Source organism: Cyrtonyx montezumae, unplaced genomic scaffold (genome assembly GCF_038088225.1).
Source record: "Cyrtonyx montezumae isolate F1298 unplaced genomic scaffold, pur_monq_1.0 scaffold_17, whole genome shotgun sequence".
In the NCBI taxonomy this organism is placed as follows: domain Eukaryota; kingdom Metazoa; phylum Chordata; class Aves; order Galliformes; family Odontophoridae; genus Cyrtonyx; species Cyrtonyx montezumae.
In genome coordinates this window covers 331401-353283 of record NW_027071903.1, presented here as the reverse complement: position 1 = coordinate 353283, position 21883 = coordinate 331401, and the positions used below count along the sequence as shown (strand labels likewise).

At 39.6% G+C, this 21883-nt stretch overlaps 1 protein-coding gene across 2 annotated transcripts; it reads right to left on the bottom strand.

Annotated features, from left to right (window-relative positions):
* Positions 1-2105: 2105 nt before the first annotated feature.
* Positions 2106-20015, bottom strand: ZDHHC7 (zinc finger DHHC-type palmitoyltransferase 7). Of its 2 annotated transcripts, none has more exons than XM_065733096.1 (8): positions 19956-20015; positions 15079-15163; positions 12956-13278; positions 10697-10821; positions 5839-5935; positions 5324-5405; positions 4924-5054; positions 2106-3985 (listed from the first exon to the last, which is right to left on the bottom strand). In XM_065733096.1, the coding sequence occupies exons 3-8, from the start codon at positions 13259-13261 to the stop codon at positions 3809-3811; spliced, it is 918 nt and encodes a 305-aa protein (XP_065589168.1). In that variant the 5' UTR covers positions 13262-13278; positions 15079-15163; positions 19956-20015; the 3' UTR covers positions 2106-3808. The 2 variants fall into 2 exon arrangements, with proteins under 2 accessions (XP_065589168.1, XP_065589167.1); XM_065733095.1 differs by lacking the exon at positions 19956-20015 and adding an exon at positions 19856-19920.
* Between the last annotated feature and the right edge of the window lie 1868 nt (positions 20016-21883).

Here is a 21883-nt window from a genome sequence, read left to right as displayed (position 1 = left end):
TTTTGTTATCACCTCGCTCCCTGTGACTGCAACTCTTCTGAAGCCTCTGGTCACTATCATCACAAAAACAAACACCTTATGCAGCTCCTGTTAATTGGCAATGAGTAGAGCCTGCATCAAATCATCAGTATTGAAAGCTCTATCCCCATTAAAAATGTAATTATACTCCTAATTCTCCCACTGCAAATTAATCTTTAGGAAGAATATCTTCCTAACTCCTCCATCTTCATCATTTCCATTATCAGATGTGGCTAGTTCCACACAGACCAGCTAACCTTTAATACTGCTCAGTTCTTATTTGTGATCAGGAAGGGCAAGGTCCCAACATTTCATCACTTTCCACACTTCACAATGTATGCAGAGTCCATCTGAGTCATTTGATTCCTCTGCTTAAGTGGAATATACATCAAAAAGCTATACAACCTCAACCATCCAAGGAGCAGTCATTGACACCATTAGAAAGGAGACTCTGTGTTGCTGTAGTGCTCATGTTCCCTTCCATAAAGCCCAACCACCTCCGTCAGTCAGCTCTTGAGGCATTAAGGATGGACTTGCATTGAAATGTAGGATGCAACAGGGAATTCTACGTCCTGTCACAGCACCTGAAACCATCAGCCCACAAGCACAGATCCCTGACCATCACAAAGCTGAGATGACAGCACCCAGCAAAGGCTTGGTGAGGCTCGTGGCACTCAGATCCTCGGATGGAGTACACTACAGAAATGCAATCTTACTCACTGAAAAAAGGAGAGCATCTGAACCTGCACCAAAAGGGTGTTACTTTGGACTCACTCAGGTTATTTCTCACTGGTTGCGGAGATGTTGGGTTTTTTTTTTACTGTTCTACAGTAAAACAGAGATTTGAACACCTCTGAAGAAGGGGTTGATTCCACCCAGCATCTCAGTGTTTGGTTTTTCCTAATGTCCCTGATGAATTTGACCCGATATTACATGCTAAGTTTTGCACAGGGAGGCTGTGAAGTCTCCTTCTCTGGAGATGTTCAAGACCCCCCTGGATGCTTACCTGTGCAACCTGGTCTAAGGAGCTGCTGTGACAGTGGGGTTGGACTCGATGATCTCTAGAGGTCCCTTCCATCCCCTACAGTTCTGTGATTCTGTGATTTGACACAGCTGTATCTGTGAGAACAAATTCCACCACGAGCATTCCTGCTGCGTCCGTTCTTGTGTAACACTGCTTCCAGTTCCTCCATCACGTAAACTGCATGGCTTTTCTAGAAATTAAATATGCATTTATACTCATTAATGGTAAGAAAATAAATCTAGTGGAAATAAATTCCATATGGTTCACAGTTCTCAAAATAACAGCTTGCCTTTCTTGTTTGGTTCAAAGCAATGCTTTCAAGAGTCTCTGTTGCCTCCTCCAGTGCAAACACCTTAGGGATACACACTCATAACATAAACAAAAGAATAATCTATGTCTGCAAAATACTTCCTCTTGAGATCAATATAATTATCAATCTAAGTTCATATGTAACAGAAAATAAACTTGTCCTGGAAGAAGTAGGTAACAGATTCAGGTTCCATTACACAGTCAGTCTGGTAAAGACTTCAGAGTAACCACAGCATGCTGTCTCACAGCAGCCTTGCATTTCAGGGACAGAACAGAGTTAATCTGGAGTAGGGACAGCCATAACTTGACATAGATTACACACCAAAGCATGAAGGACCATTACCCTGAAGTCGCCGAACTCCAAAACAATTTGATATGGGCAACACAGACATGCAAAAAAAAAAAGTGCTACATAGGGGGCAGAAGTTAATCAACTTTAAGACTTAATTAATTACTTTATTTCTTTACATTAAAAAAATTACAACGTAACAAGGATTTGAAAAGCCAAGTAAACCTGATTTCACACACGCACACACTTGCTAAGTCACAGAGTTCGTCCATTCGATGTGATATTTTCTGATTTTCATCAGGATATTTTATTAAACAATATACACATTGAGAGCCTCATGACAAAGCCAGACACATTTGTTTTTCCCAGCATTTAAGATGTGCAACTGAATATGCAAAGATTCTCGTGGAACTTCTGCCTTTCCCCTCACTTGTGTGAGATGTAGCTTTGTTCAATTGGCTGCCAGAATTTCTCCAGCCTTCCACACCATTCTCCTCCAAGCGAAGTGAGCACACTACACCGTATTGCACAGTTCTGTTTGCAGGGCCATTGGTAAGAAACAGACCCCTCAGTAAATTCACTCACTCAGCGGCATAAAACCTGATGAATCAAGATGCCACAAACAGTTACAAAGAAATGGAGAAGCAGGTCACTGGAAAAAGGAAGTGTTAACTCCTGTAAGTAAGTAAACTTACCAACAAAAGATTCTCGAGCACACTGAACTGCTTGAGGTGGGACAGATCATCAGTGCAACTTGCAAAGCAAAAGCAAGAACAAAACAATTTTAAGGCAAGTCCCAGAACAGGGAGCTATTTACTTTCTAGGCACGATTTCAAGCTATGCATCAAGGCTCCTGTTTCATCCTTTATCTTGTCAAGAATTTCTAGAACACAAAAAATAGTTTTAAATTTTCAAGCATTCACTCATAGTTGGATTTCATTACTGGCAATCTGCGTTTCATTACTCGCACTTACAAACATTTCTGAGCACTACTGTTGTTTGTCAGGCCCACATAAAGCAGTTCAAGATCTATACTGCCCTCTTCTCTTGAAAGGAATTCTCGATGGAAGATGGTGAAACTAAAATTAATTCCTTTTATTGCGGATTTTTCTACTTTGAAGACACGTACTTGAGAAAGAGGCAAGCTGTGTCAGCTCTGAAGGAACATCCCTCGTTCTTCTGATTTCTTTGCTCAAGGGACCATTGAGTTAACAGTTTTCCTTCCATGAAAAGTCTGTACAATAAAATAAAGGAGCAGAACAAGACCTAATAAAGCCAACTGTTCTCAGTAGATCGACGCCAACCTGCAGTATTTTTCATTATAACAGTCACAGGCCCCAGTTATCCCTGCTCAGAGAACAAGATACAAACTTCACAACACCTACCTTCTTAAGTTCCTCTAGAATCAATGCACAGAGATGCATATTTGAGGGCAGAATTCTGCCCTCAGCTGTTACAAGTGTCATCTGCTGAAGATTTAGAACTTACCTAAAATGCCACATGAGATTAATACTGCCAAACACAAGACATGCTTCTGTGAGCCTGGGAAGACATTTGGCAGGGGTGTAATAGTGCCTCTGACATGTTATGCTGTCATGTGCACAAGTCCCTTGAATCACTTGCATATGAGGAATGTGTGTCTGAGGTGGGACACAGAAGTATAGCTCTGTTTATTAGGATCAGCTGAAATATAAATCAAAACTGAACAAACCACTATTCCCTGAAAACTGGATTTAGAAGGCTGGGTCTCATTCGAGATCACCTTTCACCAGAATGCTTCTCCTTATGATTGACAACTGCACTTAAGTATATAATTTTTATAAAAACACACTGGTAATTCCCCAAACATTTATCAAATAAAAAGGGTTTAACAAAAAAAATGCATAATTAATCTCAAAAAATAAATTACAGTAGCATGACAACATTTGGCTTCTTTAGTGTGACCACGTGCTTTTTTCTATGTTATCTTGCCACTAAGACCATTACAGATCCAGTCTGTGTCTCTGAAAGTTAATGAGATGTCTGTGACAATAAACGTATAAAACTCTGCTTGCTACAAGCAAATGTCTGGTATCAGTTTCACCTGGTCACAGATTATATGTAGACAGCCTTCTCTGGCCCCAAATAAATATTATATAGTATTCTTGCAAGTTCCAGCATAACTAGACTCAAACAGAAAATTCAGGTCCTCCTTTCTTTGATCTCAGTAGAATTTGTCTGATCCTAAATCCAGCAAAAGGATTGATCCACAGGAGTGAAGGCTGACCCCCAAAAACAGATTTCATTCCTTCCCAACGTAGTCTCCGCTCCCACGTTGGCTTTTCACTCTTCAGTCTTTCAATCTCCTGTATGCAAACAGATGTGCAGTGACACACTGTCCAAAGTCTACAAGGAGTTACCAAAACTGATTGTTGCACATTGTTATAAATTATAGTGAGCTAATTGGTGTCTCACTGGTATTTATTTGGCACAAATGAACTAAGAAGAGCTGATGCAGACCCGTAGAGGAGGACTCAGAACGTACAACATATACAAGACAGGCTGGCCTATTTCTATCTTTTCTCCCAGCCCTCCAATCTGGAAAACAAAATGAGCAGAAAAGATGATGCTAAAGCTAGAGGATCTGCACACAATATACCTACAGCAAATGTTCTTTACTCGTTTAATGACACCAAGCAATTAGGCTTCCACAGAGATGCTCATATTGTAATTACTGAAGCCTGGCTTACTCTCCCAAATGCACTTTGTTTTCTTAGTTTCCCACTAATGAAGGGAAAATTCTAAACAATATTCAAATTCCTTATGTTTCCAGTCAATCATCTGGCATCAAATATCCTCTCAAGGCTTGAAACTGCAAATCTCAGGGCAAGGGAATCAAACGTCCAAACCAGGGTTATGTTTGAACAGAAGAAATCAAAGTAGAGAAAAAACGTGAAGAATCAAAACAGAACAGCCCATGTAAGCATACAGCTGAGGAAAGCAGTCATTTGTCCTGACGTTTCAGGAGTTTCTGATGGCTGTGAAGTCCAACCTGAAGTCAGAAGTTGTGCAACATGCACAATTGAAAACCTAACTTTAAAATTCAGGAAAGGAAATGGTGCAAGAACATCTGCTAGAAAGCACAAACCAGTTTCTCAACTTTATGACTGAAAGTAAAAATTGTGATTTGTTTCAGATTTCAGGTTTCGTACGAAATAAAAGTCTTCCCCCATGTAAATCAAACTATGTCTAAGTACATCTTCCTAGAAGAATTGTTATAGTACATAAAAGTAGCAGTCCTTACCGTTTCATCATTGCATATTGAGTGGATTTGGGTGCCAAACATGACTGCAGTGAAAGTGAGAAACAGAAAACCCTCAAGGCACAAGAAGATCATCAGGATCACAGTTACAGGTGGGGAGAAGTCACTGCATTCTGTGAAAACAAGACATTTAGTTAAGAAAGAACAAATAAATTCACAAAGCATGTTCACAGTAAGATACCTCCCCTTCAATAAACAGCAATAAAAGCTGTTTGATACTTAAAACGTGTCACAGTTACAAGAAACTTATCAGGTGAGAGAACACTTTTAGGGCCCCACAGAAAAAAAGACCAAGTCCCATGGTATGTCACACGTGGGATTGAAGTAGGTGCAAGTGATAACTTTCACTAAGTTGCTAAGGAAAAGTCAAGTGTTTGCTTACCAGTCCACTGCCCTCGGACACAGGAGAAAAACTGAAACCCACACAGTATGAGCGCATGAGCTGAAATTAGGGCTATATACATCTGGAAATGAGAGAGAGTGCTTACTTTTGACTGCTGCCAGGCAGTAAACCAGACACTGTTTTTTCAGACAGCCTTTACCACTTCACAGCAAGTATATTTTCCTATTTCTGATTTTAACTTAAGCAATGACGTAAAGTTCTTAATTAAGTTTGAATCTAAAAACATGGGCAATGATGAAAGTTTATAAAGATTAGCTCCATAACTCATGCTACAATGTCAATAGGTATTACTATATAAAAAAGCAAAATCGAGATGACTTAAAATAACAGAACTTTACAAAATGGGTTAAAATGAATATGGTCAAAAATACCTTAAATACCTTCCTACCTGAAGATTTTGCCCTTAAGCCATTACAGTCAACAGTAAACAATCAAAATAGTTACACTGGAGGTAGATTCATACTGAAGTCATGCTGCTGTTGATTCTCCCTTACCGTAAACAAAACAAAAAATCTCTGATTTTTCTCCCCCACGCAGTTATTCACCCAAGGGCAGTGGTGATCCATCTTTCGAATACATCGTTTGCAGATACTAGAGGAAAGAAAACAAGACTTTAGTGGAGAAACCAGAGCTTGTGCTTTAAAATTGAAATAAATGTATCCAGTGGCAGGAAGAAGATGTGCTGAAATGAATTTTCCCTGCTGTTTTCTTTGCATTCTTTTTCAAAAAGGAACTATTTGGTCACTTATGCCTCAAGTTTTGCCTGTTATAAAACTGACCGTGGTACCCTTCACAGCAGATAAGCAGTGTCAATACTCTGCAGAGAATCATTAGAGTAACTAGTTTTAGGCACCCGTGGCACTGATTAAGCAAAGCCTCAGTCCTCTCTACATCCACACATGACAAAAAGAAAACAACTAACAAACTCTTCTGGAGAAGGGTTTGATATTGTGGTGCTTTAGTTTGTTTTAAATTATATATATATTTCTGTCAAGTCCACAGACTAACAAGCTGTAAATGTCATTTGTACAGAAGAAAAAAGATTCTGTATTTTCATGAAAGAAACTGCTACTCTTGAGGTTTTGATAGGCCACACAACTCCATGCATATGCTGTCACAGTCTAAACCAGAGAACTGCTTACCATATCACAGTTCACTTCTTCAACATGAAACAGAAACTATATGCAGCACATGTTCTTTGCCTGCTTATTAAGGAGTACTTAAACAATCATATTCTTCACTAATTCTGCAACAAAATAGTTTCTGTCCAGTTCTGAGTTATGGTTATCCCCAAGAAAAACACAAATATTTCAATAGTTCATTTTACATCTGACCATACAGCAACGAAGAGCTCAATTCTCTTATATTCAGGCCCATCTACAGACAAATATTCATTGTTATATGGAAGAACCAGATCAGCTGGAAATGTACTGAACTTTTTTCCTTATACCAATAGCTTAAGATAGGCACAGACTTGGAGCATTTCATATTTTCCTGCAAAACATTCAAAATGTTATTCATTTCCATTTCAGCAATACATCGAGCTCAATAAGCCTCACAAATTCAAGCACTATTATTCAAAACACATGCTTATTTATGCATAATATCTACAAATGCTGCAGCAACAAGCCACGAAACAAAGCTAGATTATTATTACAGTGAAGGAAGTTGGAAGAAAATAAATAAATAAAATGGTCCCGTGCATAAAATAGTATTTAAATCACTGCCTCTGGATGCCTACTAAGTTGTTTAGGAAGAAGTACAACATACTCCCATGCTGGTAACAGGAAGTAATCCCAAATCTCACACAGCCCCTCTGAAGCTCCCTTTGCTCTGGGCTACCATGACCCACCCTTACATTCCCACTGCTTCTTGTTTTATCCATGACAACTCCTTTGATTAAAATCACTGTTCATATAGTGCTGTGCTCACACAAGAACAGTACCACAAGGAAACACAGCTCAGAACAAAACAGATATGATTCCTGAGAAGATGTTCAGAAGGCTCTCCAAAAGATTCTCCTTCCAGAGCATGAGCCTGTAAGTTCAGCCTCCCATTAAGTCCTGAGCTAATGATAGTCTCCATGACCATGACAGTCTCCTCAAGGAACACAGAAAATCAACTGCTGCTCTAAGAAGACTATTTAGGTGAAGTACTGAGTAAAACATACCCAGATTCAAATCAAGTCAACCACTTCAAAGGATGGGAAGTAGGCAGGAATCACTTTTGCTCATTCAGTATTTCTCACAAGCCTCCTCAGCAATCCCAAGACATCAGATGTCTGGAACTCTGCCTTCATTTCTAATTTAACACCAGGGATTCAACGAATGCTTTCAGCCATCAAACTGGCAGTGATGCTGGAAACAGTGGCACAGCTTTCCTCCCACCCCAGCCATTTGTATGCTGTTCCTTCCCTGGTCCCAGCTCTGACATTCATGCAGCAAGAGTTCAGAGAAAACACTCCACTCATCACAATCTGGGTCATTTCACTGTATAGCTGCATGAACCCTGATGCCTGCACAATAGGAAGGAGCAGCATGGCAGTAAGAACAAGAAGCTGCAGACAAAGGAAGGTCTTCTCCAGCCTGCTGCTGCTGAATGCACTCAGGCAACTGCAGATGCAGTGACAGTTTTGAATGCCAAGGATAACGTTCAGAAAGAGACAGCTAGTGGCGTAACAAAAATCAACGTGGATAACAGAGGTTCACAGAAAAACTGAAGCAAGCACCCCAGCAACTTGATTGCAAATAACAGCTCCCCACACAGAAACTCAGGCACTCAGAATATATGGAAATGACAGCTGTGCTTCAGCAGAAATGACAGAGCACTCACCTAGCATAACCTCCTCTTTATGCTGAAAGTGTTAACTGCTCTGTAAAATCTTGGTTACAAGTGTTTTATGGAGGCTAGATATCCAAGCTGTAGATAAAGGGTTCTTGTTTGTTTTCCCATAACTAATGGTATTATGAAATTATTTTTCTTCCGCAGAAGAACTTCTGCAGTGTTGCACAACAATTTTCATAACTGCATCATAAGAGTCTCTTCTGTTAATAATTTACTACTCAAAACCTGCACTGTGGCTTTGAGTGCAACTATTTCCCAATAGGAACCAAATTCAATTCCCATTTTCAACTCTCTTTTATCAGCAAATTGCCACTCTGACCACTTGGGACTAGACCATCCTCTTAATACAATCAGAATGGGTTTTGTAAGCAATAAAAAGCTGGGATTATAATCAAAATAATTCATTTTTTCTACGATTTGGTGCAATTCTGCAGTGCTGAATCTAAGGCAAAGAAGCAGATTCTTGCAGGTGTTTCCCAGCCCATTTACCTGTTCATACAACACGTATTCAACATTCAGGAAACTGCAGAAAAAAAAAACTTCCTTATGAAAAGTTAACAAACTAGTAGTGTGGTATGGGTAACACAAAGAAAGACAGCTAAACCAGATGTCCAACTGCTGAGAAAAGCATAACAGCAGGCTCACAAAGGATAGCACATAGACTTTCAGGTGGTAACTTTCCCTTTCAGAGTGCAGAACATCTGACAAAGCATCTTAGCAAAGCAAAAAAAAACCCATAAATAAATAAATAAATCTATGATTCTGTGATCTTGTGAACAATTTGGGTTGGAAGGGATCCTAAAGACCATCTAGTTCCAACCCCTGCCACGGGCAGAGACAACTAGACCAGGTTGCCCACGAAGAATACCTGTTACTCAATCAGCACTGCCTTATCTGGGATCCTAGGCTACTGGAACACCTAGTATTTCTGCACCTGCATGAGGAGACCCAGACGTAATTCAGCAACTCTATAGTTTCACCTGAAACCCCCATGGTTGTTAGATCCAGATTTACCATTCAAGCACTGCCTATCCAGAGTCACACAGCTGCACGGGCTCCAGGCTCTTCAATTCTCCAGCTTCTTTGTTCATATGCAGAGTTCAACATAAAATGTCTTCATTTTCCAAATTAGTAAATCCTACAGGGGTTGAAGATGTGGGAAACACTTTGCAAAGACACCTGTAAAGTCTGTAGGAGCCAGCCTAAATCTGCCATGAGCAAATTAACAAGATCCAACCTACACTCAGCAGAGCCTCTGGGTATTCCTTTGCTGCATCCCATGAACACAGTGCTAAGCCATCTGAACAGATGGCACTAAGCTGTTCTGGCTCCCAATAGGATAGCAGTTTATATTCTACCACAAGATAGAAGCTGCACTGCTTCCACCCCCAAGCCTGCCCAGCAAACAGCACAGCTGTGTTCATGTCATGCCCTGCTGGAGCTAATACTGCCAGCCAGAATCAAACTCATTGCACATGAAGCCAGGCCTGGTGTCTGCATCCATGCCATAGCTAACCTGAAACACAGATAAATCAACTGAAAGATAATTCTATACAAGGCTATTTATATATGACACTTTTCCCTTCATGTTCCAGATACAAAAACCCACTCACATCTGAGATAAGAGCAAGATTTCAGTGTCAAAGCAGAGCATTTATAATGGAAATAGCTTTTCAGCCATAACTTCCACAGATATGTGACACACAATGAGATGTTTAATTTAGAAACCACACATTTACAGGATACATAAAGTGCTCTGACGGCTACTAGCTCAGAAACTTAAACTTAACATGCCACATACATGTCACTCTTCACACCTAGAAAGAGCCACCAGAAACCAAAAATAAATTACATATTTATCAGTGCCCTAATTATGCAGGCATGTCTACTTTCAACTCACACAATAAATACTACAAATGCACATTCACACTGCCTGAAAACTCAGAAGTCTGAGAACTGATCTTTTGATCACGCATATCTACTATCCCATGCATAGCCCACTAAGTTCAAATTACCATCACTTTGATGGTAAAATTAAAATGAATCTTCAACAAACAGAAATACATTTAGCTGATTATTCATAAAACTGAGAAAATAAGGAACCAATTCACATGTTTTTTCAAATGAGGAACTACAAAGTCTACCAGTATTTTCTCAATTCAAGACTGAAGTAGGCATTTATTTCATCAGTTTCTATCTGAAAAATTCCTTGAGATTCTTTCCTTTGCCCTGCACTACCAAAGTGTGGCACAATAACTAGAATGATGCAAAGACAAACAGATTTTAAAGATATGGCATCTTTCACTTCCTTCCCCTCATCCACATTCATGCTATAGTATAACTTAGCAACATATTTCTGCAACATATTCATTCTACAACACATACATCTCTGAAAACGTTATTGAATATCAAAAGGAATCAGTAGGGGAAAAACTGACATAAATCAGGAAGATTATTCCAAGATTCAACATGCACAAATGCTTTAAAATAAAACAAACCATGGCATACCTGCAGTGGTGTGCACGTTCAGGTTTGATACTACAGCACTTTGGACATTTGTAGATCACTTCTCCTGGTTTTAGTTGCAAATTATCCATGTACTCTTTAGTGGCATTTCCTTTGGGTACAGCCCCCTGAAATCATTTCAATTAAAAGAGAAACAGCTGCTTCAATGATATGAAAGTGCTTAATAATACATTTTATAGACTCCATACCAGTAATCTCAGGATAATTGCTGAAATAAGTTCATTTACATGACGTTAATCTGCCAAAAGCCAGAATCACTTCCAAATGAGCAAGCCACCAACGTGTGACCTCAAGTTCAATTTCACTTCAGCAAGACACAGCTATGGCCAAGTATTAGCACACTTCTGCCAGAATTTGCTGTTGCTTAAACAGAATGATGAGGAAGACATACCATTACACACAGATATAGGCACTACAGGTACAGTATTTGCTTACAAGTTATCCAAGTTTAGCACTGAAAAGAAAAATGCTTTCACATACACTGTGACATTCTACTGTTGGGCCAAGCCATACACAAAAGTTAACTCAGCAATAAATACTTGAAAGATTTTATTTCAACTCTCTAATTCCAAGCTTTTGCTACCTGTCCCACGTACACAATTTTTTTTAGAATCACAATCTTTTTTTCCTTTTGCAATCAAGCATTAACACTGCACATTGCCAGTATAACCATCAGTTTCACCATTCTGCACCCAGCATTTCCTTCTGCCTTTTACTACTGTGAAAGATCTTCATGATAGACAGCTGAAAGAACACATTCAGAAGAAGAATAAACCACCAGGAAAAAGAAATCGTGTTTCAATTGATCAGTCTTCCAAACTGTTCACCAAAAAGCAGCTGTTCTGACATAAAAGATGATAATGAACCGTCGTGAATTGGCAGGAATTGGAAGGATTACTTTGGTCTTTGAAGGGGCACAAACTGGAAGTGAGCTTCTGAAAGACTATTCTGTATCACTGAAGTAGTTTTTTGCAATATATTATCTATAACTTAAACATTCACATTTAAGTTACAATAGTACTTTACTGTAGAAACAGAGAGCTACCTCAAGGATAGAGGTAACTCCTGAATGCATACGTTTATCTTGTTCCAGGTAAATATAGGCTTATAAAACCATCTGACAAATTTTCCTATTCATCAGTCCCTAAGCACAGCATCTTCAGATCATGCCCTAAGCACTCTGATGATAAAAAAAACTCACATTACATATTTTCTACCCTCAGACTGTTGCTAATTCCTTTCAATTTAAAAAAAATATATACATAGCTATGACAGTACATTATAATTAAAAAAGAAATAAATCATCTCTAAACATATTCCCTTCAATCTTAGTTTCTACCACACAGTCATGTCTTCAATTCTGGGAGAGGAGAGAATAAAAGAAGAGTAGTGATTCATCTCAGTTGCAACGATGTCTTATCCATAAAGAACACAGGTCTAGAAAGAGACAGTTTTACCAGTGCCTATTTTGAAGCAACCTAACCTTAAACTTTCTTAGCTGTCAGTCTGTAGAGGACATAACATTTTCATCAACTATTACAAACACTGTTTCAAAATGCTCCAGAAAATAGTTCCCCCCCCTTCCCCATCCTTCTTCCAACAGATTTATTTCCTAGAAGTAAGATATTTAAGTACAAATAAGCAATTTAACCTCTTAAATTCCTGAATTAAAAGCCCTAAAAATGAACAGTTTTAAGAACTCACACAGCTATTGTCACAACAGCACGGTAGTTAAACTCACACTTTCCTTCTGCTGATCCTAAATACCTTAAAGAGATAATGTATGAATTATGTAGTACAGTGGGTATGTGACTGAGGTTTTTCTACCTCAGGAATTCTTCCATTTGCCATAAATGGAAGACATATTTCAACTGGTACAACGGGATGCAATTACAGCTTCTTAAAAGGCTTTGAAAATAAATATAGGGGAAAAAAAGAGGATAATAAAGACTGAAGATTTACCAGCTTCTTCACAATGGGTATTATTTAAACAAATGAACTGTGCTTCTCATGAGCCTACCTCTGGCCTTATAATTTGTTTTATATTATCTGCTCCTCAAATCAAAGCTTATTTGTGGTTTCATTCACATGAACACAGGCAAAGTATAGAGGACTCGAGGAGTTTGGGTCTAACACTGTTTTCCCTAGTAGGTGGGAACAAACACCAAATATCAAATTTCTCTGCTGCTGCTGAACGATATGAAAGAATACTCCAACACCAAGGAGCGATTGCATACTTACTGGATCAGTTAGCATGGTTCTCAGATGTGATGACAAAGCTAGCACTGCCAAGCAGTTAAAGAGAACACCGTTGATCACAGAGTACCAAAAGTCTTTGGAAGGCAGCAGCATGACAAAAGTCACTACGAAGTCTGCATAGACAACCAGAAGCCATGTCATTATAGCACAGACCATACCACAGCCATCTCGGATGAACCAAACCCTCTCTGCCATGTCGGCCTCTGAGGAAGAGGAATCATAGCTGTCATTTTCAGCAAGAAGTGGATGGTGCTCAACATCACGGAACCTGTGCCCCGATGACTGCATGGTTCTCTGGACTCGCCCTGCAGGAAGAAAAGATACCATTACCACACATGAGGAAGCCAGAAATACAGGTGCTCTCCTTTTCCACTTTTGTAAAATAAAACATATTCAGCTTCAAAATAGTTAATGGGATTGTATCATCAAAGCTTAACAGCTCCATGACTGCAAAAGGATGCTGTAAGATGCTAATTTACAAACTTTCAGCAACAATTTTGTAAGCAATTTGTTTAGTGTTCTAATTCTGTAACTTCATTTTTATAATGTGAATGTGACAAATGATAAAGAGATTTTAGAACAATTTTAATTACACCTTGTTATGCCTGTAAACTACTCTTTTTATTAGAAATGTAATTACTTTCTTTTAGAATTATTATTCATCAAATACAATTATTTTCATCTTATCTTCATCAAATTACAACTTATGTCTCTCAGAAAATAGCAAACTATGACATTAGCCTGTTGAGTTTTTGTACTGCCTCAAAAATCCAGAGAAAAGCCAAGAACAGAAACATCAGCGCTTCAGAACACTGTTAGCAAAAACCAGAACAAGTTTGAGAGCAACAAAATTTCTTGAGAAAAGTGCAACTGTATTTAAAACTTACAAAAAGCAACAACAAAATCCACAAAAGCATAACCACGAAATGAAACTGTCAGAAAAAAAAACAGATCAGAGCAGACCTAAGGGAAACAAATGGTAGTGGTTAAATGAGCGTGGCAATGGATTGCATGAACTGGATTTTCAAAGAACACATTAATTAATTTCATCAAAATGCTTTTAAGGCTTTGTTGTTGTTCCAATGTGAAACAAAAACAGGGTTCAAAACAATATCAGTCTTGATGAAAACAGTTACTTTTCAAACATCTCTAGCCAGCAAAGACGCACAATAGCAGCACTGAAGAGCACAACAAAGACGAGACAAATCAAAATTTAAACACTAACACTGGACTGCTACCTTGAAGTATACTGTGTGCCAAAAATTACACTGATTCGTGCTATTTAAGGCCATATCAAAGAGGTGTGAAAGCACTGTAATGATTGATGACAGCTATGAAGAAACCTCAGGTTTTTCTCTGTAATGCTGGTAGCCTTTATGAGAATTCAGGTTACATCCCAAGACTCTGAGTACAGAAACAGTCAAAGCAAACAACACCAAGTGGAAAACCTCGCAGTTTTCAGATGATGCTCTGTATTTTTAGAATCTTCAAAAACCTCTCAGTCCTATCTACTAGGAATCAAGAATGATAAACATTCTGCTTATCAAATCCTTCTGTCCCTTAAACTTTAATGGTTTGAGCTTGGCAGAAATCAGCTTAAAGACTGGAAATGAAAGCAAGCATACACAGATTACAGTGCAGAGATTCCAAAGTAACATTTAAAATAGCTGCTCCTCCAAGATCTCTTGCTGCATAGATGTTTCCAACTACTTGGAAGGAATCAGTGAAGCAAGAATCAAGCTTCCAGTTCTGAAGCTTCAAACAGAACACAAATTTGGAATTCCACCCAGATTGGGTGCAGTATCTCAGCAGAAGAAACATACAATTATTTTTCAATCAAGGCAAGTTTTCAGGTACTCAGATCAAGTTACCATCATAAATCAGGACATCAAGACTCTGAAAAGAAATAAATCAGTATCTGCACACCCCCTGACAAATGTGATTTTTAGATTAATTTTGCAAACAACTACTCCAGCATGCAAACGGAATGGCATAAAATTACTGTATTTGCTTTGTCTTGGGCATCTTTAATACAATTAAACATTTTTAACACAATAGAAAAGATTAAAAATATAAAAAATATTACAAATAAATAAATCACATACCTCACAATTGTTTTGTATGTTATTCTGACATCACGTCCTTCTTTGGGCTACACTAGGATATTCACATAGTCGTATCTGATGAAATCTGAAAAGACATCATCAAAAAACTGATTAGTAAAGCACTCATGCTTTGTCAGGAAAATGTTAAGTAGAAATAATGTCCTATGATAGGAATACGCTGCATGCAATTACAGCAAGCAAGCTTCTGACCAGGGGAAAAGCAAACCTTCTAGACTCTAAAACACTCTAAACAGTGTTTCAATTAGCACCATATCTATCTTGTTCATTCTTTTTAAGATCACAAACTAAAGCAGCCAAAAAGTCTGCATTTTCTGTTTGCTGTTCCTCTACAAATTGAAGTATGCAAAAACAAAGAAACAAAAAAACAACTTCATTTGATTGACTTCATTGCTTAGAGCAAGGTTTTTGGCAACAAGCATGCTTAACACTGTTTTTGTAATTCTAACATATTCTAGGAACATTCGTTTTAAAACTAATTATCAATCCAGATAGGGACAATTTAAAATAAAGAAGCTACTCTTTCCAGAATCTGTATAAAAAAGAAAATGCTCCACAATTATGCCAGTGGAAATATGCAGTCAGAAAGTTCTCCTTGCTGAAATTTCAAATATAGTCAAATAATTATTATAGTACTATGATGTACAAGTCAGTATAAGAACTGAGAGGCTAGCATTAGCTGTTCTAACCACATCTTATTTCACAATACAAATGTCTCACAAACTTTAATCACACTCCTTCCTTTTCACTAGGATGTAACTCTCAAGCTGAAGATGGACTTTGTGAAGCAAGAGCACTTCTTTTTAAACAGTCTAGAGGTTTACCATTTTCATAATGGGATGGAACACATTTTATTTAGAAAATCAGGTACTTCAAAGCTTGAACAATTTCAGCAATTCCATTCTGGAAATCAGCACATGGCACTTGGAACAGGGCTGTTTAAGGGAAGTTATACCAAGACAGACTTCCCCCGGAAACAAGAAGAGTCAAGTCTAATATAAACAAAGTTGTATCATCTATAGAAGACAAAAAGGTAATGAATATTCTTCTTAATGTATAACTGAGTAAAACTATTGAATCCTTTCCGTTTTGCTTTTTGAATAACCTTTTATACTCTCTGTTAAACAAGTTTTCAAAACGTTGTGAAAACTGCCATCATTAAGTTGTCACTGACGTGGCATTCTGAGGAAGCAAAACAGAAATGCACAAAACGAAGGAAGGTTGAGTACATCATGTTAATTTGCAGCATCACCCACCCATTCTCCGAGCTGAAGATGACAAGCAACAGAAGACACGTTAAGCCTGTGCAGGTAAAACACTGAAGGCAGAGGAATAATTTGAAATTATTAACAGAGAACTCCATGGCGAGACAGGGACATGATTTGTTTGGTCAGTTCCTTAATCCCCACTGGAGTTGTGTGTGGTATGTCAGTGTTTCTTGCAGCATCTCCTGCTCCTGCTACACATGGAAGTGCCATCACAGTTCAGCATTTGCAAGAATAACAGATACAGTCGTTCTGATATGACTTCTCCCTCCCTGGCCATTTTCACCACTCGTGTACACTGCTTCCCCCTCTAGCTAATTACACCACTACCCCCTGCCTTGCTTCCCTTCAAGAGGACAAGAATTAACACACTGATACTTTACCAAGCACTATGCACCCCCACCAAGACACTCACAGCTTTCTCGTAGGTGGCTGATTTATTCACTGCAATGTTTGCCCTCATCAAAATTTACACTGCATCTCTGTTAAACATTTGAAGTACAAACATCCAGGACAAAGCATAATGCTTTAAACATAATATTTTCAAACAATGGTTTTTCATTTGACTTTTTTAAAATCCTTACCTGGCCTTGGAAGCTAAGAACAAATCATTCAACAATTCATGCAAAACATAATCTCTCCATAGAGGTGATTATATTAAAACTAATCTAATGCAGTTCCACTGTTAGGAGTTATTTGAAATTCTCAGGTTAAGTATGTCTTATCTGACCTACATCTTACTGCTCATGAAATGCACAAACAGCAGGCACTTTATTGGAATAACAAGGGTATTAAGAAGCAATATGCATGCTGCATAGAAAGCACGTGGAAATACAAAGAAAAATTAAAAGTTGCATTAGAAACCTGAAATCAGTGGAAAGATGATCTTGTAAAATGACTATGCTTGAAACACTTGCAGTGCTCCAATGGGGATAAAGAAGAGCCACTGCATCAGCAAATCTCCCTTCTGTAAGTTCACTGGAATAAGGTTACCATGGGCTTCAGAAAAATGAATGATATCACACTACTATCGCACCACGAAGCCCCTCAGCATTCAAAGGAATAAGAAAAAAGAGCATTTTAAAGTTAGGTCCAGTCCTTTCCTGTTGTTATCTTTGTGAAGAAGAAAATTCTTTACTGTTTAAAAAAAAAAGAAAATACTTTTTCACAGATATTCAGATAAGAATTGATATACAGGTCTAAAATCCATCAGCTGTTAAAAGTCAAATGGTTTGGGGTCACTTTCTAGTTATACAATGGACACTTCCTTAGATTCCTCCTATACCAGTTACAATGGAGTAGAGAATGCTTTTCCTCCAGCTTTGCTGACGAAGTGCCAGTTAAGTCAGAAGTTGTAGGGATGCTCTCAGATATCATGCACTTCCATAAGCACCATTTACATATGATCGATTCAAATACGTCATAAAAAACACAGCACTGGGCAAACCTACCATTGTATCCATTATCATGGGCAATTGGGATTATTTACACTGACAGATAAACACCATATCATGTCTAAACATAACCATGCCTAATCCAGGTGAGTAACTTACTTTTCATTGTAGATGCGTGCAATCCAAACTAAAAAGCCATTAAATAAGTAAACTATGGCTTGTTTCGACTTCTCTAATAGACTGAACTAGCAAACAACTTCATATTAAACAAATAAAACTACTCCAGTAACTCCATCAACCGGTAACTGCACAGAAAACACTTTCCTCAATCCAAGCAACAGCCCAGCTCTGCAGCAGGAAACTGAATCAGTCCAACAACCAACAACTACAACCCCAATTCCGTGCCATACCCTCAGTGACAAAGCTCACCATCTCCCTCAAAACCTTCTGTTACATATTTTGTACCATATCTGTCTCATGAATTTCTTGTTTATGCTTTGTTGCCCTTCTTTGTACTGAACTATCTCCTCTACTATGGGCACACACTGACAATTTACAGTGGAAACACATAACAAATGTGATGCTGTTTGCATGCATGGCTGGCAGCAAATTCACAAGATGATCTTTAGGAAGTACATATTTAATAGTCAAGTTTAAATCCACTGTAAAGATTCTCCTTATGCCAGTCTTATAGAGTAAGTAGAAGGACACAGAAAATAGCAGAAGTGTTCATTTTCAGCTCTGAAAAGGGGATGTGCTTCTCAGAAAAAAAAAAAAAAAGAAACACAGAAGCAATAAAAGATGTGTGGATTTTTTTACTGGCAAGCCTGTCATGTAATTACTTATCTCTTTATAAACATCCCCAAAACCCAGACGTGAATTCTGGGCAACAGAAGTTGCACAAAATGACAGAAAAACTCTGGAAGACTTAAGAACTTGTAACTATATGACAAATTAAAGACTCTTGCTCATCAGCTATAAACTTGATAAGAGCTCCACCACCAAGTCACTTTTCCATATGCATCGAAACTCACTGAGTAACACCTGAGATGTTCAGCAAGGTATCTTCTTTGAGAACAGCCTTTTTTTCCACTGCAGACGTGGAAGAATACATTTCACAAGGCTTAAACGTTCAACAAAGAAATACACAGAAACCAATTTACCATGAGCTCACTTGCCTACAAAAGCAAGGACAAAACACTTTTGGAATCATGAACAACCTTTATCCAAGGATGGACATAAGCACAGTTTGCATGAGTAATGGCCAGCCTTTATAGCTTACCTATTTTGGAACAGGGCCACAAACTCAAATTGAGATTAGACTCTAGGAAGCTTAAACAACTATCAGCATTGTTGTGTGGAAGCTGGAGGCTTTACTCTTCAGCCAGTGACAAATGGATGTCATGTTCTATGTGAGAGTACAATTTCTCATTGCAATCTTTGCATTTATTATATTATGCAATGTCCTTACGTTCACTTGAAGACAGCTTGCATATCACCATCACTGACTGCACTGTGATCTCAGGCTAGCAAGTACAGTTTTCCACCAGTTATTACATGTGATTTCACTTCTTGAAGGAAAAGTCATAGATCAAAGCTGAAATATTTCCACTGGTAACTTTCAGAATTGATTCAGAGAGTGTTAAAGCCTTTGTTTTCATATCCAATAAAACCAAATGGTCCTCTCCATTCTTGGTCCTTTCAACCACTGCAATATGCAAACCATTTACTTCCTTTGGAGTTCTACGCCTTCATCAAAGGCATAAAGGGGAAATCATGGAGGAAAATACAGCACAAAGTGTATTAATTTAGAGTAAAAGCTAGCAGCCTTTTAGTCACAAAGTGCTCACAGAAGTCTAACGTAAAATCTTTACGTTTCCATTTCATCCCCTAATGAATCAGCACAGCTCCGCTTTGTCTGTAGATTTTTCAAGTCAGAGAGCATCAGCTTCAAAAAATCCAACTTAAGGCTGTTAATACGAACAGTCACAGCGACTTCAACCTAATTACGCCTTCGGCGAAGCACAGCGTAACTCAGCATCAGATCCCATACCAGACGCTGACAGGGCCCTCCCAGAGCCAGGCCTGACCCCCACTAACCTTCCCGACTCGTCCTTCGCCCGGATGGAACCGCCGCTCCTGAAGGGAACCGGCTCCCCGAGGAGAGGGCGGCTGGGGCGAGCACAGGGGATGCATTTACCTCAGGGCGGAGGCCCCGCTGCCCTCAGAGCCGTGGTTGGCGCCGTGCCGGCAGCGTGCCGTGCCGAACCGGGGCCGAGCCCCCGCCGCTGGGCCACCGCGGCCGCCACCGTGCCCCTCCGCCGTACGCTCCGCGGAGCCGAGGACTCCCGGAAGTGGGCAGGGTAGCGCCGCAGGAGGCGGAAGTCGGGAGCCCCGCACTGCGCAGGCGCGGTGGCCGGCGGGACGCGTCGCTGGAGGCTGCGCGCATGCGCACACGCCGGGATGGGGTTTGGAGCGCAGTTCGCATGCGCACGGTGGGTCGTCCTTGGCGCCGGCGGTGTGGTGCCCCAGGGCGCCGTGCTTCGTCCAGCTGTTGAAGCGTGGCGTTTCCCTTCGAGATGTCTAAAATAAATCGTTGTTTGTGGCTAAAATTGTGCTTCTTGAAACTATATCTCTGCGGTAACAGAGTGAAGGTGCGTGACGCTCCTCAAGCAGCTGAGGGACTGAGCTGCTGTGCTCCTGTAGCCCTGGGGCACAGCCTGCCAATGCCTCCCCAGCCCCAAGCAGCGTTTCTGTGTGCACATCCTCTTGGAAATCTGCTCCTGTGACAACCGACTGCAAACCCCAAGGGGTTCCCCTGGGTGTGAGCAGGCAGGGTTTATGCTTGGTGCCCTGCGCTCAGTTCCGCAGTGATGCTCCTTCGTGGTACCTTGTTGAGCAGCTCCTTCCATGGTTCACGAAGTCTGGTGAACCCAGGCACCAACATCTAGTCAGAACTGTTTCATATGGAAATACAGTATCACTCTGAATTTTCCACGTCCAGTGAGGAAAAACATGTACCTGCTTGCTTTGAAAATGAGGCACGAAACAGCTAAGCTGGCAGTGTGTGAGATTAGATGAGGGTGTATTTAAAACACATGAAGAAAAAGCCAAAGGGTGACATTATGACAGCTCAGACACACTTTTCCATCTTATTTTTCTCTTGTAGCATGAACACCATCTAGTGGGACATGGGCAGCAAGTGCGTGAGGGGCTGTGCATGCTGATAGAATAGAGTATAGCTGTCTGCATGTCTATGCATGTTTCTATGCTTCTTCTTCATTTTTTTTTTTCATTTCCTTCTCCTTCTGCACCAAAATATGACAGACTTCAGAAAGTTTGCTTTTATGTACAGTCTTCTATTTCCCAGCAGATGGGTTTCATACAGTGGGGGGAACTGTTATTTATATGGCAGTACACAAACATCTATACACAGAAGGTCGCAGATGATCTTTTTCTAACGCTTGGTTTTCTCTCCATGTCATTCTAATGCAGTGGAAATGTCTCAACCCATTTCAGCGGAACTGATGTTTCATAACTTGTCACTGCAGTGTAACTACTGTCACCACTTTTGTCCACTGGATGGTGCTTCACTTGTTTCTGCAGCTGGAGGGCATCTTAAAACGTACTGGAGTCATAGTGACCTTGGCAAGCAGTGTGCATCTCTCCACACATGAAAACAGAGGGAGAAATAGCACAGACAAAGCAATTGTGCAGCAACTAAAAAAATAATAATTACACATAATGGCATGTGACATAAATACAGACTGAAACTAGGACATTGTCTCCGAGACAAGAACCTTCTCAAAGTTCAGGCATGTCTTGGTCCTGTACAACACGTGAGAGTTGCTGGCATTGTTGGATGTAGTTCTGAAAATCTGGATTCACGTGCAGCTCTCTGGAGATTAGAGACCATTACACTTTTTTTTTTTTTCTTATAAGCTTTGATTTCTGCTTAAGAGAGCTTGGATAGGGCAAGGCAGCAGATCAGTGCTAACCATAAAGTCTGAAATTCAGCTCGCTTTATTCTCTGCATTTTTTGCTCTGTTCAGTCTTCTCATTTCCTCCTGAACTCAAAAACAAGAAAATCAGTTGCACATCTTACTTCCCACGTTTTTGCTAAGCATG

Excerpts from the sequence above, each read along its gene's own strand:
- ZDHHC7 (XM_065733096.1), bottom strand. The coding sequence starts at position 13,261 with ATGCAGTCATCGGGGCACAGGTTCCGTGATGTTGAGCACCATCCACTT. Across the intron at positions 5,936-10,696 it reads GAACGTGCACACCACTGCAG|TATCTGCAAACGATGTATTC; the intron begins GTATGCCATGGT and ends TCTTTCCTCTAG. Across the intron at positions 5,406-5,838 it reads GATTTTTTGTTTTGTTTACG|ATGTATATAGCCCTAATTTC; the intron begins GTAAGGGAGAAT and ends TCTCATTTCCAG.